General features: G+C 52.5%; 3 protein-coding genes across 3 annotated transcripts in view; 2 read left to right on the top strand and 1 right to left on the bottom strand.

Annotated features, from left to right (window-relative positions):
• Positions 1–3,662, top strand: part of lrpprc (leucine-rich pentatricopeptide repeat containing) — a 45,728-nt gene extending 42,066 nt beyond the window's left edge. Inside the window, exons 36-38 of the mRNA XM_066696484.1 lie at positions 93–177; positions 951–1,093; positions 3,092–3,662. Coding sequence (XP_066552581.1) covers positions 93–177; positions 951–1,093; positions 3,092–3,163 — 300 coding nt within the window. The 3' untranslated portion in view covers positions 3,164–3,662. The remainder of the gene's footprint in view (positions 1–92; positions 178–950; positions 1,094–3,091) is intronic.
• Positions 3,663–4,751: 1,089 nt separating this feature from the next.
• On the bottom strand, positions 4,752–11,731 carry abcg8 (ATP-binding cassette, sub-family G (WHITE), member 8). Its single transcript, XM_066696851.1, has 13 exons — positions 11,576–11,731; positions 10,608–10,712; positions 10,350–10,497; positions 9,950–10,188; positions 9,456–9,588; positions 9,081–9,350; positions 8,438–8,594; positions 8,187–8,279; positions 7,864–8,063; positions 7,625–7,701; positions 6,147–6,414; positions 5,822–5,949; positions 4,752–5,561 (listed from the first exon to the last, which is right to left on the bottom strand). The coding sequence occupies exons 1-13, from the start codon at positions 11,633–11,635 to the stop codon at positions 5,424–5,426; spliced, it is 2,016 nt and encodes a 671-aa protein (XP_066552948.1). The 5' UTR covers positions 11,636–11,731; the 3' UTR covers positions 4,752–5,423.
• Positions 11,732–11,762: 31 nt separating this feature from the next.
• Positions 11,763–19,109, top strand: abcg5 (ATP-binding cassette, sub-family G (WHITE), member 5). Its single transcript, XM_066696850.1, has 13 exons — positions 11,763–12,103; positions 12,467–12,588; positions 12,847–12,983; positions 14,207–14,305; positions 14,419–14,551; positions 15,852–15,991; positions 16,089–16,218; positions 16,303–16,516; positions 16,654–16,859; positions 17,371–17,509; positions 17,690–17,875; positions 18,321–18,433; positions 18,550–19,109. Exons 1-13 carry the CDS (start codon positions 11,859–11,861, stop codon positions 18,741–18,743), a joined length of 2,058 nt encoding a protein of 685 aa, XP_066552947.1. The 5' UTR covers positions 11,763–11,858; the 3' UTR covers positions 18,744–19,109.
• Positions 19,110–19,176: the final 67 nt, after the last annotated feature.

Raw genomic sequence — 19,176 nt, 5'->3', positions numbered from 1 at the left:
CCCGCTCTGGGGAAGGATGCACTTTGTGGATCCTTTGTCTTCCTCCTCTTCCTCAGGTCAGACTTCTCATGCGTCTGTCTCTCGGTCTTTAGGCCCACAAGATCAAAGCCCTGACGGAGGCGCTGCCCGACTTCGCGGAGAAGGAGACAGTCTACGCGTACCTGATGAAGTGCTACGGTACGTGCCGCCCCGAGACCGACCTCCCGGATGACGTTGGCGCTCGGCGGCCATTCCCCTCGCCTGTGGTGGGGACGGGGCTCGAGCAGCCGGGCTTTGTGTGTGGGGAAACAGCAGACTGTCTGATAGAGATGGGCCTGTTCTGTCCCTGATGCTGGGTTGGCTGGCCTTTTTGTCCTGGTTTGAGTGGGAATGAATAACTTAGTGCTTTTAACTTGGTCCGCTCGTCCTTAAGCTATTATTGTCGGGTCGATAACAAATGCAGCGAAGACTAAACCGTTCACTGGGGTGTCGTCCATGTACCTGCTAATGAATCCCCGCGCAGCGCTGGCCAGGCAGAAACATCGCATGTTCGTGTACTTAGAGGCACCGTCTGAGCTGCATTTCATTCCACTTCACATGCTGCCGCGATGATTATTTCATGGGGAGACGCTGCCACTAGAGCTCGCATTAGAGCCCCGTGATTAAGCAAACCTCTCCCCTCAGGAGCAGGAAGTCATTTTGGTGTCCCGTCCCGAAGACGCCTCTTCTTCCCGCTGTACGGAGGAAGTCGGTGCTTCTGAACTCCGAAGTCGGGCCGAGGAAATACCGGGTGGCGCAATCCCACCCCTTACCAGACGTCAAAGAAAACAGCCGGGCCTGGACGAGTTGATTAGTGTGGCCGCATTGCATGGATTATAGGGTCTCCCACGGGCCTCCGCAGCTAAGGTGGGGGGCCGTTTCATAGTGCATCTGTCTAGTCTTCCCTAACTGACTGTCTCTCTGTCTCTCAGGTCAGGACAGTGACGTGTCCTCAGCCAAGGCCCTGTACCAGCAGATGCAGGCGGAGGGGGTCCAGCCGGACGAGCTGTCCCTCAAGAGGTTTGCCACGCTGCTCAAGAGTGCGGACGAGCCCGTCCCCTTCGTCGAGCCACTGGTGAGCGCCATGCCCCCCCCCACACACACACTGTCCGTTGATCCGGGGCAGTTCGGTGTGTGTTTTTGTTTAAACGAGCCCCTCTCAAAATCCTCAGCTGCTTCTCCAGGGGAGCCCCCTGCTCGTGTCTTGCCTTTACTATATTGAGGGGTTTGCTTTGCCCTCTCATCCCAGGCCACGGTCAGCGGGTCTCTCCGGTTTGGTGAATTGAGCTGCTGTTATTGCAGAAGAAGGCTGTTTCGCTCGTTCCGAATTAACACAGTACCGCCTCGCATGAGTGAAGCGTATAAATTATCCACGGCGCTATCTGGGCCCTGTCCAGAGAGCTGGATTACAGAGTCATTATATTTATACTGGCAATTACAGAGAGCTGGCAATTTTGTGCGGCGAAACATTAGTTTTATTATTTAATTTTCCGATGCATAGGGTGAGCATTCTCACTCAGATTTAAGTCTTGTGTGTGTGTTTGTGTATTTTTCAAGAGGTGAAGTAGTGTGTTGATGACGCGCTGCAGTGATTTTCGCTCAGTTTCTGGAATAGAAGGAGCCGCCTGAGGAGGGATGTTTCTGCGCATCTGCGTGTCTGATTACAACACAGCTACACACGGCTCTAAAAAGATTCCCACGCCGACTTGAATCTGTTTATTTCAAAGAAAAGGAAACCCAGAGAGGGCAGGAGCTGTCGTTTCTCGGGACGAGAGCTCCTCCACAGAAGAGCGCGGAGAGCCGAGGGACGGAGCGCGGTGTCGCCTTGCATGGCTGTAACGGCCATCTGCGTGTGCGCGGCCGAGCCAAGGAGACACGGCCTCTCGGATCGGTGCGAGGACCGGTTACAGTGCGTCCCCTCCGCAGTGCCAGGATACCGTGTCCACACTCATAACCCCGCCGTCTCTCTCCGGCCCCCCTCAGCGCCGTCTCTACTGATGTGGGGTCGCAGCGTGACGCTCTCGTGTCGTTCGTGAGATAAATAGCGCCTCTCGTCAGCGTCCCTGCGGTGGAGCCGGCGCCGGTATTGTCGGGATGCGCTGATCCAGCGGCGCTGCTAACCGGCTTGTACAGGACTGTGTCGACGAGGGTGGACGGCGCTGGTTAAAGCCAGGTTGTGTGTTTCAGCACAGGGTTGCTTAGAAAAGCTGTCTGTCCGATCTGAGCAGAGCACACAGAACAGAACCGGACGGGCCAGGCTGTCCTCTCTTATACCCCTCCGGAGAGTCAGTCTCTTCTCACTGAACCACGGCAGCGGTGCCAGGGTCCATTACAACACCCTGGTAGTGTCGCGCTCCGAAAGTCACCTCCAAAGGTTTCCCAGAATTGTTTTCCCGCCGCCGACTCCCAGGGAGGTTTTATCTCCAGTGTGTGAAATGCTTACAGACATGAAAGATCAGGAGGAAACTGACGCACACGCGTGTACTGTTTATCACGGGTGAGTGGAGTGTGTGGCAGTCGGGGAGTTTGCCGTGTTCAGTGAATGTTAATCTTCCGCTTCCACTCACCTTCAAAACAAAGCAAAACGGATAATTAGCTCGGCTTAAGGAAAAGCAAGGGACAGGGAATGCGGTGGGGTGGTTGTTTTCTGCTTGGGAGGTTAGGACTGGGGATTGTGTGCGCTGGGAGAGGTCCGGTACTCGGAGGCAGGAGACGGACTCCGTATTCAGGCAGCGCTGGGTCCCCCGTCCTCTGTGTCTGTGGACGTTCTGTTCTGCTTCTGAGCCTAATTAAAGTTATTAGAACATGAGAACATAAGTGTCCAGTCGAGAGGAGCCCATTCGCCCCATCGTGCTCGTTTGGTGTCCATTAATAACTAAGTGATCAAGGATCCTATCCAGTCTGTTTTTGAATGTTCCCAAATTGTCTCTTCAGCCACATCGCTGGGGAGTTTGTTCAGATTGTGACGCCTCTCTGTGTGAAGAAGTGTCTTAATAGTTTGATCGTCTTTGGTGTAACTTGTTCAATGTGTGTCCAGGCAGTCCTGTGTCTGACGCTCCCTTTTCTCCTCCAGGAGTCTTTCAAGTTCTACGCAAACAAGCTGAAGAACCAGGGAAGAGAACCAGACGCCCCTAAGAAAAACTGAGCCCCCGTTCACCGTGTGTTTTTGTTTGTGTTTTTGTTATATTTTTTTTAGTTTCATATCTGTGCTCTGCTGGTCTTCAGTGTCCGCTACTGTGATGTTCCTGTTCGATGCTGCGACTCTTGCGCACCTCGCTGTACAGACGTATTTATCCTTGTCAATTAAACCCGAGACCTTCCACCCCCCTAATGCTGTGCGTTCCCTTCCTGCTGTGTCCCGGGGATGGAGCGGGCCGTCCCAGTGGACACCGCGGGGTCCCGTCCGGTTTGACCCGGGTTCACCATCGCCCTCCAGCGCAGAAGACGGACACCTTGTTCTTGATCAAGTGGCACCAAGCGACTCGCCCCGAAGGACCGGCACTGCGATGAGGGGCAGAGGTGCGGGGTCCTGCTGGCCCGGCCGGGGAGGGGACTGTCTGGGCCGCCCCGAGGGCTCGGTCAGTGTGCCGATGACTGGTGGTTCATGGAGGACGTGTGAAAATAAACAGACCCTTGTGAATCAACCTGTGGCTCAGTGTCGTCTTTCGCAGCTGTTTTTAGGCCCCGGCAGGTGGCGCCTGGTCCTCTCTGTAGCGGCGCTGTGATAATGCGTGTTTCAGATGGTTAGGTTTCGATGCATTTCTACATTTTAAGCAACTTAATTACGTCTCCCGCTGTGCATTGTCACGGCGCCGTGCGTGTTATCCTTCGTTACTGCTGTTTGCCAACACGGCACCCGCTTCCAAAATTAGAGGCCCATTGAAGCTGATGAGCTCCCAGGGAAGGGATGTATGGAAGTATGTATGTATCTATACACACACGAGAGAGAGGACAGGGAGCTTTTAAAGGTGTGTGTGTGTGTTTATATGGTTTCTGTGCGATGTGGAAACTGCTGCTGTGACACAGTATTTAAATTCATAGCGTGGCTGACAGATCTGGTGTCTGCTGGTTCCCAAGGCACTATATAGGGCGCTATATTCCTCGTGTCTGTAGGAGGGAGAGAGACGATGGCCGAGTTGAGATGGACCAGAAACGTTTAAATCCGCTGAGGGGTCGGGGAACTCGAACGAAGAAAAAAGCGCCGATGCATTGTCCCTCCCGCCCGCAGGCCCCCACAGGAGCCACTGCGCCAGCCCCGCTCGGCCTCGGCTCGGCGGAGGGACTTAAATCCATCTCGCGCTCCATCAAATGAGTTTTTTTTTTTTTAATTGATCTGATTATCCCTTCAATTGGATTCTGTTGCTGTTCGTTAATTAAAACGCAGTTCTGCTTCAGCACTTAAGAACCGAAGGGGCCGCATAAATCGCCGGTGATTACATTAAAAAAAAGGGGAAAAGTTTCGTGTTCGGTTTGTGAAATCTTTGTTTGGTGCACCAGGGGGATTTACTCCAGCGCGCTCGTGCGTATTGGGGCCGCAAACCGCCGGAGCTGCTGTCAGATGTGTAAATCCACCCCTCGGGTCCCTCAGTCAGGGATGAAGGGCCACTGTGCCTTTGGCAACAACACAACCGACTCAACTGGTTTCCTTTTAATGGCTGCCGTCCCTGTGGGCTCCTCAGAACAGGTGAAACACATTCAGGAAACATAATAGTCTTAAATACTCAACACAAAAATGAATATGAAAATGTTTTTATTATTATTATTAACATTCCTGTCAGAGTAAATCTCCTTTCAAAGACTTTATTAAAGAGGGAGAGAAATGCAACGAGTCCAAGTACGTTGTGAACTAGAAAACCTCGGCCCCTAATCCGAGGCTCGTCTGATGGAGACAATATCGTGGTTAAGCGACGGTGAATTTCGAAAGACTGATGTTTTGTTGTTTATGTCCCAGTAGGCCTTTGAGGTCTGAGCAGCAAAGCATAGGTGTTTTAAAGAACCTTGACATCTTGAAAATGAGTTAAAAATATAATGTCAGGCTCTGAACAGTGAAAAGAAAATGAGGGGGTATTTAAACCGCTGTAGTGATCAATACTGCTGTCGATGTCCGGACCTGTTATTGTAAACCCTGAATTTAGCTTTATTTGATTATTTGAACAAAAATCACGGCACAGAAAGCCTCGGCCAGGGAAACGCGGCTCACCGCTTATAATGCCAAATCTTACACGGCAGAGAATGGGTTTTTAAAGGAAGAAACGCAAGCGGATCCTGCAGGTCTGTGATATAAACGCTCCCCCTGTCGCTCCTGTGAAAAGAATCGTTTTTTAGCTTCTCTGCGAGGCCAGTCGCGGTCCTCTGCTGCCCTCCGGTGGCAGGAGGTGGTGGTGCAGCAGAGAGAGATGGCCTCCTCACCAATCCTGGCTGGACTTCTGCTTGATGAACCGCAGACACAGGTAGTAAAACACCATGAAGGCCAGAGACACGGCCAGCAGGACCAGGTAGCACGAGTACAGGGGGTTGGAGTTCATGCTCATGGCTTCCACCACCTGGTCAGAGACGCAGAGAAGCACACACTGCAGTTTGTCTGAAATGAACACGAATGCATTCTTGAAATGTAGGTGTTGATCTGCTTTGTACAGTACGAGATACAGTGTGGATCTAAATTCACATCTGAGCACGGCCGAAGAACAGGGTTAAATGAAAATGACTCGGGCACCGTGCGGGTCTTTGGGTGAGGGTGTGTCAGTGCGTGTGTCCCGTCGGAGGCACGTCTCTCTCGGGCAGCCCGGCGGCCGGTCCCACTCACGTGAACGCCGTCGACGTTGAGGGTGAAGTTGCCCACGGACACCTGGTACTGCAGCCCGGTGAACTGCACCTGCAGCATCCCCTCGAAGCCCCAGCGCATGAACGACACCTGAGAGAACCAGGAGGCCACTGCGGGGGAGACAGGCAAGTGAGCGTAGCTTGGAAATCGAGGAGCGTTTTTCATGGGTTCACTGGGGTTATAGTCTGGACAAGAAACTATTACATCTGAGAAAAGTTAGTTAAATCTCACTGACACACTGACTGACACGCTGACTGACTGACTGACACACTGACTGATTGACACAGTGACTGACACACTGACTGACCCATCCACATGTTCTCCAGGCTGATGACGAAGCCGCCGGTGAGGTAGAAGACGGTGAACAGCGCGTTGCCCATGAAGGACGAGGTCTGCAGGGTGGGCAGCAGCGCCGCCACCCACAGCGCCATGGAGCGGCTGCAGTACACCACCAGCCACACCAGCGCCAGGCTCTGCAGGAAGGCCCCGGCCTGCGGGTTCAGGCCTGCCAGCCAGTAGATGGGCACGGCGTAGACCAGGGTGAAGGCGCAGTGCTCCGGCAGCTCCCCGAGGACCTGCGCAGGGCGGGACAGGGACAGGGTGGTCAGGGGCTCTCCAGCTTTCGGAAAGCAGTTGAGGAATGATAGTTTTACTGGAAAAGTAACTAAAGCCAACAACCGCACTCAAAGCCCAGGCGTGAGACTCTGCTGACGTGTCCTGACCTCGACCCTGGGTGTTACCGTGTACTGGGGAATACAGTTGAACACAAACGAGCTGGTGATCCGTATGTGGAGCTACACTGACACCCAGTGGCCAAACGGTGCAACTGCAGGGATACGCATCCCCCTGAAAGCGAGCCTTGTCATTTATTTTAAGAGCTTTTCTTGAAGTAGACAAATGACACACAAACTCAGGCTACAACAAAGTGGAGTCTTCTTATTCCTGATCATCTGTCATTTGGATCCATTCATCCAGATAATTGCTGTAAAAATGAACTGTATCACCTGCATTTATTAAAATCACAACACAAATAAGTGACCTCAAGATCATGGTGTTGTAGCGAGAAACAATCTATGGAGCACATTCAGGACTCACGCGCTCACTTGATGCTCAAGCTGGGATCGACTCAACAGGGGCTGGGGGGGGCGGCGACACCGCGGCCCAGATAGAGGCCGTCACACAACCCACAGCCTGGACACAACAGGAGAACCGCTCACAACCATGCCCCTGCAGCGGAGCGTGTGTGCGCCACCGTGCTACTGCCACACAGAATGGCCATCGAGGGGGGAAGACTTCTCGTTCCATTGTCATCGTCATTGTCAAAATGCAAAACCTGTCGTGTGTTTGTGTTTCAGGGACGGCTCCCTGTGCGTTCTTGTGTCAAGTGTCATCCATGCCCGGTAATTTGGCAGCTTGTAGAACGGGACACCCCCGGCTGGCCATTTGTCGCATCTGTAGACTCTCGCTTCTCATAAATCATCTGCAGAGAAACCCATGTGGATTCGTCTCCCGCGCAATTTCATCCCTCTGTCATTTTCCCTGTGGGAGAGACCAGCCGCAGCGGAGGACTCCAGCTGGAGAAACTCGGAGACCCCGGAGACGCCTGAGCCGCGTACAAAGAAAGTCGTATCGGCACTGAGAAGTGTGTTTCTGAAAAGGCAGGTACACGGGGCGTCTTGAAAAGATTATCATCAACAACACGGCCATTGAAGACGGATTTGAGCCGTCCTGCATTTTAGGCGCTCAATTAAAACTGTCAGGGTTATTCTAAATATATATGGTTACCTTGGCAAAGAAATAAGCCGTCACCGAGTACATCCCGTCTTCCAGCTCGTGGAAAATCATGGCTCTTTCAGAATGACCTGCAAGAGAGACATTAACCGCGTATGAGAAGGTTTGAGACCATCTCCACATCGTGTAGAAACGCCGCAGTTGACCTGCATGTAAACAACCATTCTAGTGGCCGTGGGACTCTGAACTCCACGGTGCCGTCGGTGTGGCCCCCCAGGGACCGCCGCACTCACACTTGGCGATGACGTCCAGCACCACGGCGAAGGGCGTGAGCGCCCCGATCATGTAGAGCAGCGCCACGGTGTCCTGGATGGACAGACGCGACTCCCCCGCCCCGAAGTACAGGAACCCGATCAGCAGCGACATCAGCAGCGCTTCCAGGCCGTGGATCAGCAGGGTGGGCAGGTCCCGGAAATCGTTGGACACCTGGCGCCTGGCAGGCAAGGAGATCAGGAGGGACGACAGTGAGTTTCTAATTATTCTGATTATTAATAATAATAATCAGTTATGTTGTGGGCCAGTGCCCTGCGGGGGTGCAGTGAGAGGGGCCCCCTACCTCAGCAGGATGGAGAACTGCCGCAGACCCCCGGCCAGCTGGTCCTTCTGACTGGACACCGTGATCGCCGTGTCGGGACGCCCGGAGAGAGGACTGTGGATTAAACACAGGTGGATGAAGTATCGTGTCTCTTCCGATCGCACTCTTAACGGGCCGTGAGGGCTGGAGGGCCGGTCTTTTCGGTGCCACACTCCGACAGTAGCTCCGATAGTAGACAGTCTGCTGTGCGGATGTTTACGGTGCGGCGGTACCTGGGGCTGTCCAGCGCTGCATCCGACTCCTCTGGTGTCCAGAAGTAGTCTTCGGTCCCCTTCACCTTCTCCCAGAACTGGGCGGCCAGATCTCGGGCTCGATCCAGACACTGGGCCTCCTGCTCGGCGCTGCGCCGGTCTATACTGATCAGGTCCACTGACGGGGAGACACAGAGAGACGGGACACATTTAACAGGCCGTTACCAATCCTTGAATATAATCCCTCCCTGTTGCAGACAACATGCATAAATGTCAAGTCTTCAACATCATGAAAGGCATCGACCACATCAACCCAGAGGAGCTTTTCCAGATCAGCAGGGACACACGCACCCGGGGACACAAATGGAAATTGGGCTTCAAGGCATTCAAGACAGAAAACAGGAGACACTTCTTCACACAGAGAGGCGTCACAATCTGAACAAACTCCCCAGCGATGTGGCTGAAGAGACAATGTGGGAACATTCAAAAACAGACTGGATAGGATCCTTGATCACTTAGTTATTAATGGACACCAAACGAGCACGATGGGGCGAATGGCCTCCTCTCCATTGGACACTCTCTAATGTTCTTATGTTAAGCGCCATCTATGTTTTGGCAAAGCCGGCAGTAAGCACACTCCCCGTAGCGGTGGCTCGGTACTTGCCGTAGAAGTCGGAGGGGTTGCAGTAGCGGGGGCAGGGGTGTCCCAGCGCGGCAAAGTATGGCACCATGTGGCGGGCTGCCCCATAGTACACGGCCGCCCCCGAGGACAGCAGCAGCACCAGGTCGAAGAGCTGGAAGATGTCCGAGCGTGGCTGGTGGATGGACAGCAGGACCAGCCGGTTGCCCCGAGCCAGCCGGGACAGGGTGATCACCAGGTTGTGTGCCGTGAAGCTGTCCAGCCCGGAGGTGGGCTCGTCCAGAATCAGGATACCTGCACAAACACATATTGGGTCTCCATGGGGTTATTGCCTCAGATGATGCTTTTCATACGATGCATTGTCTGCTGGAGAGAGGGGAGCTGTTCACGGCCGCTCACCTGGGTTCCAGAGCAGCTGCACCGCGATGCTGACCCGGCGCCGCTCCCCGCCGGACACGCCGCGCACGTAGTCGTTGCCGACACGTGTGTTGGCGCACTGCCGCAGACGCAGCTCCGCGATCACGTCCTCCACCTGTGAGGAACAGCCCGGTGAGGGGAGACCGTCAGTGTGGCCACAGCGTGGATCCGCCACCCCCCAGCCTCAGCCTGGCACCGCTCGCTACAGCACAGCACAAATCTGGCAAGTTTGTGGGTTTTAACGGTGGGCAGTGAAGAACAGAAAGACCACTGAGGAACAGTTCATCCACAATACCATGTACAAATGCATTGCTAATGGTTAACACATCACTGTGCGTCAGATTATCCTCTGCCTCTAACGGTACCTTAAACACACTACATTCAATCCATGGAGACTCTTCAGACCACAGCTTTGCAGTCTCGAGCAGCGCTGTGCCGGGGCTGTGCCGGGGCTGTGCCGGGGCGGTGTGACCTACCCTCTGGTCCCGCTGCTGCTGGGAGAAGTGCGTGGGCAGCCGCAGCTTGGCCACGAAGTCCAGCGTCTCGCGCACGGTCAGGTGGGGCAGCAGCCGGTCGTCCTGGCGCACGTGGGCGATGCTCTTCTTCACCAGCCGGGGGGTGCAGGGCCTCCCGTTCACCAGGATCTCCCCGGATATCCTCTGCCCCCCCTCGTCCCGGCAGGTGATGATGTCCAGCAGGGACGTCTTCCCACAGCCTGGGGGGACGGGGGGGATATGAAGTTCTCAACCATTAGAACACTTCTAATGTACTTTCTTGGCAGCCACAACAAGTGTCCATGAACATAATTATAATTCCTGTTCGGTGAGGATAACCGTGTGAACTGCGACCGGCGGGTGGAGGTGGGTGTTGCCGTACCTGAGCTCCCGATGACGGCCAGCATCTGTCCGCTCCTGACCTTCAGGTTGAGGTTCTGGATGGCCATCTGCTTGGCTTCCTGCATCTCCCAGGGCAGTTTAAACTCTGAGAGCTTCTCGTACCAGGGTATCTGTGCTGCGGTGTCTACCTGCTCACACAGAAACGCCGCTGAGACCGAGCCTTCCAGTACGGCAAGACAGAGCGATCGACCGCTGAAGAGACTGAGAGAGAGAGAGAGGGACAGACGGCCTCCTTTACCTGGTAGTGCAGGTCCCGGACCTCCAGCACATTGCGCTCACCGCTGTATGTGAAGTAGAGGCTGCTGTCCTCCTCTGGGGACGAGAACAGGCGCTCCTGGTATTTCTGAAAAAGCGACAACCTTGTGATATGACGAGGAGGAGACGTGAGAGGACCACCCTGGTTCCCCCAGTGTTTACTGTCTCCACATGGACTGAAAAGAAATATCGTCTAATCGCATCCTGCCCCGATTTCACAAACCCCGTTGAAAGAAAACAGTTGAAATCAGATCGACTCAAATCTGCTTTGTTGCTTCAGCGTATCATTTTTTTCCTTTCTAATTTGGTTCTCATTTGCCCTGCGGCTGGGCTTGTTTGTCTTGGCCTTGGTGCTATCACAGAGTGTTGACATTTGGACTAGATGTTAGAAACGATGCCAACCCTGGTTAATGTTCAAACAAGACAGACAGTCGGAGTAATCACTTTGAATCACCATTTCCAATATTATGTATTGAGTTACATATTCATAAATGTATTTTCTTATGTATTTACATTTCCTATCTATGTCTTTATCATCCTGTACCAGCAGTACAACTGAAACTGTAGCCCCTGCAACCCCCGAGTAGTGAAAATGTCCCTCGATAGATCCTATTCTGTTACATACAGGACTCGGACATATCGGTGCCGGCCTGATTCTCTTGGGAACGCTTTGCTGTTTCAGTCCCATTGAGTGAACCTGGACAGGGACCAGGCGGACAATGACATGGACGTAGAGAGGGGGTGTGATGAGAGAACCAGAGGACGGGCTGTAATGCCCCAGGGCTCCTAAAACACCCGAGCCATAAGGGAGCACTGAGAAGGAGAAGATGACAATCCAACACGGAGGGAATCATCCAAACGAGGAGAACGAATGCTAACGGAAGTCTTATAGGTCTTTGGGTGCTACTGAGAAGCGCAAAACAATACGGCCAGTGGTTTGCCTTCACTCACCCACTGCGGCGTGTCGGCGGAGGGGGCTTCTGCCATCGGCGGGGGTCTCTCTGTGGACATCACTGCAGGTCTGCTGTACCGAAGTGCCGGTCAGGTGGGGTCATCTTCAGTCACCGCGAGCACCTAGACACTGTCGCCCGGTCCAGCGCGGTCCAAAGTAAAGAGTGAACGACAGCGATTGTGTCTGCGGAAGAAGGGGTCCGAAGGTCCCTGCAGATAAGGCTGTCGCAGACTCTATTTATGATGCCAAGAGCTGACTTCGCTTTACAAACTGAAACACGACATGGCACTGCAGCCGAGGAACCCATTAGAGAAACAGATACACGACTCTTGTTTTGGGGGGAGGGCAATGGCTGTAAACATGCAGACGACCTACTCCCTGTCACAAGGGGGTTCGCCGGCGGAGAGCAGGTTTAAAGAGTCCTTCAAGCTGAGCTCACAGAAGACCGAGCCGCAGACGGACGGCCAGACCCCGAGTCCCCTGGCCTCCTGCACCCTGAGCGTCAGCCATGTCTCGTACTCGGTCAGGTAAGGACAGACACTCACGCACTTCTCTAAAGCTGAGAATATTGTCTGTAGCATTAAATCAACAATGTCAACAATGTTTGTAATGGAAATGACAGTATAAGATGAATGTATTAAACAAAAAGGTTCTCATACTGAAATATTTTTAATACAGCAATTGTGTTTATTTGTGTGCATTTTTTTGTATATAATCCAAAAACACACATACAAGATGTGAGTGGCAACTTTTATTGTTCTATACTGTGACCATAGAAATCACAAATTGTTTTTTAATACAAATGCTAAAGATGATGATGACTGTGTCATCGTGGTTTGATCTTCATCGCGACTCTAATCGGGCAGTCGCTGTTGTTTTGGCCGGGACAGTGAGCGCTCCGGTCCGTGGTGGACTGCGCTGTGCCACAGAGAGAAGTGGACTCGCCAGATCCTCAGAGACGTGTCCTTCCACGTGGAAAGTGGGCAGATCATGGGCATTCTGGGTAATTCAGGTGTGTAGTGGAAAGACCCTGGTCCTGCACCCCCCTCCCCTGCTCTCCTTCCTCTGTCTTCTGTCAATTTCTCCCAGTTTTCCCCAATTTAATCGGGAATTTCGGCTGTAAATATGGGCTGGGAGACGCAGGGATCGCAGGAGCATCGCTGTCGGACTGGAATGCACTTCCAAAGCATTAATAAAGGTCCTACAGGTCTGTGTTGTGTTTTTTGGGTCCCATCAGTCCCTCACTTGGCTGTAAACTGTCACCCATCAGGCTCCGGGAAGACCACCCTTCTGGACGCGATCTCGGGGCGGATTGGGAACACCGGCGATCTGCTGGGGGACGTGTACGTGAACGGCTGGACGCTGAAGAGAGAGCAGTTTCAGGACTGTTTCTCGTACGTCCTGCAGGTCAGTCTCGCTGTCGGAGAGCCGGCACGGGAAGCAACAAAGGGACGTAACGAGCATGTTTGGAATCACTGCATTATGGGTACTGCATCATCTTTTATAGCACAGAAACAGGCGTGTACACCACTCTGTTTGGTCCTTAAATGGTTGTGGTACGTGGTAGTAGAGAGGGACCAAAATGATGTAGACAAACCATACCTGCAAGGCTGTCCAACAGTCAAGGACAACAAATAAGCACAAGAGTCTTAAAACAATACTAAAAACGATAAATGGGCATCATGAGACAGACAGGACACAAACAAATCTATCAATCAGGACAAGAGGCGTTCCTGCAGATGAGATATTTTAGACGGCAAACTCTTGCACTTAGCCGCTCATCTCTGGGCGGTGAGGGGGGCCACGGTCGGTTAGACAGACAAGAGCTGGCGGGGGGGGGGAGAGGTGCTCAGACGGGGGCGGAAATGACTGCGATTATCGCTGGTCAATGGCGGACTTAATAAGAAGGACCCTGACTTTCAGAAGGAAATTAAGATTAGCTGGGATTGCAGATATTTCTCGTAATCTTTGTGGCTTGTTCAAGTGTATCCAGCGGTAAATTAAATAACCATGGATAAAATGCGGCAATTTCAAGTAATCTTTTTTTTCCCCCCTCCCTGCAGATAAAATCCACATTACTTGCAAGAGCAATAAACTAATCCGGTCATTTCATTTGGAATTAAGCGGCTGAAAAAAATGTGATATTAAATCTCCAATAGGTAATAGGAAACAGAGGCAAAAACAGGTTTCACTTCATAATCAACTACAAGAAGCAGCAAACCGGGAGTTTAGAAGTGGCACTAACTTTATAGCAGTCTGTGGGGAAAGCAGCGTAGGAGTCCAAGTTTGGCGTATGAAGAAAATGTGCTCCGTACAATCGTTGGAGAAAAATGTATTCATTTAGATTCAATTCATTCCATGTACATAAACAATGGATTAAAAACCTCGGAGGTGTGCCAGAGCCGCAATCTCAGATTCCAGCAGAGCTCACAGGTCAATTATAACTCTCACGCAATCGCCGACATCGAGATAACGCCATGAAGGGCTCGTTCGGAGATAAGCAGCTGAATAAAACATGGGGAAATTCAAAAGATGGGAGTAAAGCAATCAAGAGCGCTGAAAAAGATTTGTGTTACTGACCCCTCGTATCTGTACCGTAGTAAAGCACCCATTTCTCCTCCTTCTCCCAGAGTGACAACCTGCTGAGCTACCTGACTGTGGAAGAGACGCTCACCTACACAGCCCAGCTGGCCCTACGGGGACACTCGGCCGACGCCATCCGCAAGAAGGCAAGAGCATGTGGGCCTTGTGTGAGAGCGTGTGGCCTTGTGTGAGAGCGTGTGGCCCCGTGGGAGCATGTGTGGCCCTGTGTGAGAGCGTGTGGCCCTGTGTCGTCCTACAGGTGGATGCTGTGATGGCAGAGCTCAGCCTGACTCATGTGGCTGGCACTGTGATCGGCGGGCGGATCTTCCCGGGCATCTCAGGGGGCGAGAGACGGAGGGTGTCCATCGCCAGCCAGCTGCTGCAGGACCCCAGTGAGTGGCCCCCCATCCCCCGGAGGCCAGCCTCAACACACACACATACGCACACGCACACGCACCCGCACACGGACACACACCTTGTGCCTCTGGAAGGTTGCCTTTGTGAGTCACGCAGAAGGATAACATTTTGTATTGGTATTGGTGGCGAATCCTGCAGGTGTCTATGATTTCTCACGTGCAGGTGTCCCGGACGCAGCTGTTTCTGTCCGGCCTGCTCTGCCAGTGAAATTACCGGTAATGCAACAGGCAGTTCACTGCTAATCTTTAATTAGCGAAGTGGATGTGGCCCTTGGTGTGACAGCAATGCAATTAAGAGTAACGAGGCACTTCGGCTATATGCGCAGTGATAGGTCTCTTGCGAAGAGAGACATCACACCTGGCAGAAAGACCCGTGAAGGTTAATTTCTCGGGGGTTTATTTATTTCAGCGAGCGCTGGCCCAGGTGGAGGATTGCAGGTGTGAGCTTTGTATCAGACACTGAATTAGATGCTGGGCGATCCCGCCAGGCGCTCTGTTCATCTTCTGCTGTCGTGCCGTACCGTGGTGAACACCTTTTGACTTTAACGTCCCTCCCAGCGATGATCCTGGACCGCGTCACCTGTGTCTAACCAACCACCTATTCCTTTGCTGAGTTACAAAACTGGCACAGTAGCCATCAGATGCAATCTGGAAAATCTTCGGTTTGAGAACTCTTTCAGGGCGATCCCAACTTGGACTTCGCGCTGGACGACAGAAAGGAGTAAAAGTTGCTTATCGGGGCGGGCTGGATTAAGGGGAGCACCGGGACCGACTCGGCCATCTGGTGATAGAGCCTCTATCAGGGCTGGGGGGCTGCGGCACCTTCAGGAGCCGAGCGAACGTCAGCAGTAATGATGTGCTCCCGTCTAGTGGCTTTCCAACGAAGCGAGAAATTAATTAGAGGAAAGCAATTAATTTCCATCTTAAAATAAGCAATCTTTTAATTGTTTTTTTAATGTTTTGGGGAAAACAAAATCCCTGTAGATTGCCCTGGCAAGAGCAGACCTCTGAGACCAGCACGGACCAAACTCTGAACTCTGTTCTCTTTCTCTGAGGTTTCTGGCGCTGATACGTCACTCCTCAAACAATATGAGCAACAAGTGGGTACAGGGGCAGAACGGGACTGAGTGGGTCACTGTTGACGGGCACAACTGTTATGATTCTTAGTTTATTAATAAGAAAATACCTGAAACTGGTGATCGTCTGCTATCAAGTGTTAGATCTGAAGGTTTTACTGCTGTTGAGCCTGGTGTCTTGATTGACACGTGTCTTTCAGAGGTCATTCTGCTGGACGAACCGACCACCGGCCTGGACAGCATGACAGCCAATCAGATAGTGGTGCTGCTGGCAGAGCTGGCCCAGAGGGATCGTATCATCATCGTGACCATTCACCAGCCGCGCTCGGAGCTCTTCAGGGTAGGAGACCTGCACCTCTGAGGGACGGTCCGAGAGCCACAAAGAGCCGCTGTCAAAGAGATGAGGGCTAATGAAGTGTTAAACTCCGGTCTCCCAGGTGTTCAGCCGCATCGCTATCCTGAGCTGCGGGGAGCTGGTGTTCTGCGGGGAGCCCGGGGAGATGGTGCAGTTCTTCAGCGGCTGTGGCTACGAGTGTCCAGAGTACTGCAACCCCTTCGACCTCTACGGTAAGCCCCACAGATCCAGCTGGCCGCCCGACAGTTGTGACTGAGTCTGGATGCTGTGCCTGACCTCGCCCCTCTGATTGGCAGTGGATCTCACGTCGGTGGACACCAGGAGTACCGAGAGAGAGGTGGCCACCTATAACCGCATGCACGTCATCACCTCGGCCTATCAGAGCTCGGAGATCTACCGGCGGATGTTGGAGGGCGTTGAACGGAGCTGCCAGCTCCTGGAGAAGCCGCCCATCCCCTTCAAGAGCAAAGAGGCCCCCTCCGGGTTCTCCAAGCTGGGCGTGCTCATCAGGTACCAACAGATTTAAGCATGGATGGATGGATGGATGGATGGATGGATGGATTTGAACTGTATTTTGAAATGTTTCTAAAGGAGCAGGTCAGACTGTGACAGACAGGTATTTTAAGCCTCTGTGTCTCTGTGTGCAGGAGGACCGCCAGGAACCTGTCCCGGGACCGGATGGGCGTGCTGATGCGCCTCTCGCAGAACCTCATCTACGGCCTGTTCGTGGCCTTCTTCGTCATGAAGCTGGACCGAGACATCACCAAAGGGGCGATCCAGGACCGCATCGGCATCATCTACCAGTCCATGGGGGCGTCGCCCTACACCGGCATGCTGAACGCTGTGGCGCTGTGTGAGTACAGAGACACAGACGGACAGAGACGCTAGAATAAGAGCCCACAGATCTCAAGTCCCAGAGCCGGAGAGATTCCCGTTTCAGATCTCTCTGTCTCCAGTGTCTTCCTGGAGCCGTAACAAACAGAGCTAGCCTGCCCTGCAGTACTGTCATCGGCGAGTCCTACTTGAGGTCAGCAGGGTTTCCATCACTATCTCATCTCTCTCGGCAGATAAGAGCGGGAATGGCATTGTTCAGGAAGAAGGCACCCGTATTAGCCTGTAAAATATGACCTTGAACTGACACACCTTAAATCTCTCGCCCATAAACACTCGTACTGAAGTAAACACAGCGCAGGTCTGAAGATTGTGCTTGGTCATGAACGCTCTACTGTATTTTCACACGAATATCGTCACTCCTGTGTCGGTCAATCGCACAACGCCCTCAGAATCCAGGATCTGATTATGGAGATTATGTTTTAGTTTTTTATACTTATATCAACCTTTATTCTTTGTTTTTTTCCCTCCAGTTCCTGCTCTCAGGGCCATCGGTGACCAGGAGAGCAAAGATGGCCTCTATCAGAAGTGGCAAATGTTCCTGGCCTACATATTCCATATCCTCCCCTTCAGCATAGTCAGCGTGTTCATCTTCTCCTCCTTCCTGTACTGGTAAGGATGTGGCTTTGCTGCGGAAGTGGCAGGTGTGTCCCAAGGAGCAGGGCACAGGAACGGGTATAAACGGCCCGTCGATTGCTTCAGAGTTAGTTCATCTAGTGTGTGAGCGTGTGTGTGCATCTACGCGTTAGTGCAACACATGAGTGTGTGCGTCACTGTGGTCTCCCCCGGCAGGACGGTGGGCCTGTTCCCCGAGGCAGCGCGCTTCCTGTGCTTCTCTGCGGTGATCCTGGTGCCCCACGTAGTCGGTGAGCTGCTGACGCTGGCGCTGCTGGGCGTGGTGCACAACCCCAACATCGTCAACAGCGGCGTGGCCTTGCTCAACATCGCCGGCATCCTGCTGGGCTCCGGCTTCCTCAGGTGGGCAGGACTCTGGTGGGGTGAGGGACGGACTCTCGTCTAGGGGCAGAGCGAGGGAGACTCTCTGGTGGGAATGTGGTTACTGGGAAGAACATAAGAACATGAGAAAGTTGACCAACGAGAGGAGACCGTTCGCCCCATCGTGCTCGTTTGGTGTCCATTAATAACTAAGTGATCAAGGATCCTATCCAGTCTGTTTTTGAATGTTCCCAAATTGTCTCTTCAGCCACATCGCTGGGGAGTTTGTTCAGATTGTGACGCCTCTCTGTGTGAAGAAGTGTCTCCTGTTTTCTGTCTTGAATGCCTTGAAGCCCAATTTCCATTTGTGTCCCCGGGTGCGTGTGTCCCTGCTGATGTGGAAAAGCTCCTCTGGTTTGAAAAGGACATTTCTTCATCTTCCTGTATCCTGACCGTGTATTCTTGTGTCCCCCCTTATCCCGTGCAGGAGCTCTCAGGACATGCCCCAGGTCTTCCAGTGGCTCAGTTACCTCACCTTTCAGAAGTACGGTTGTGAGCTGCTGATCGTGACCGAGTTTTATGGCCTGAACTTCACTTGTGGTACGTGAATCTTAATTGGTTAAGAGAGCAAAGAGGGTGGAAGATATGTTTTCACATCCTTACAAATGTTTAATCTAAATAGTCCCTGATGTGTCAATGAACCGTCTTTCCCTCAGGCGGGTCTGTGAATGGCACGCTGCCGGGTCCTGGATGTATGGTCAGCGAGGGTGCCCAGATCATCGAGCAGGGCTACCCTGGCGCCCTCGGCCGCTACACGCTGGACTTCCTGCTGCTCTACTCCTTCCTGCCGGCTCTGGTCCTCCTCGGGGTTGTCAGCTTCAAGATCCGCAACCATATCGTCCAGCGCTGAGGCCGGAGCCCGATCCATTCGGACACACTGAGCGGCCATCGCTGGGGTCTGGCCCTGGATTAGCTCGATCAAACCTGGAGGTGGTGGCTTTTCTCTCTCGCATTGTGTATATAAATATTGATATATATCGTATTTTGGTTGGTGGGAAGTGATAAATCTAGTGCAAACATGCGTGTATGATATGTAATAGCCGTGCTGCTCTGAATAAGGAATATATGTCATAGGAGTAGCATTACCTGCCCACAGTTTTTATGTTTTTATTCAATTATACCTGCTATGAATATTGTATTTATATATATCAATAATCATGTGTAAAACAATATATATTCTATAATGTGGAAATCATTAAAATGTTTTTTTTTTGCACTCCACTATCGAGGCCTTTCTTATCAAATGTGATTTTAAAAAGTCAATTAAATAGATCATGCTGCAT

The sequence above is a fragment of the Amia ocellicauda genome, chromosome 23, assembly GCF_036373705.1.
Source record: "Amia ocellicauda isolate fAmiCal2 chromosome 23, fAmiCal2.hap1, whole genome shotgun sequence".
Lineage (NCBI taxonomy): Eukaryota > Metazoa > Chordata > Actinopteri > Amiiformes > Amiidae > Amia > Amia ocellicauda.
This window is presented reverse-complemented; position numbering and strand designations above follow the sequence as displayed.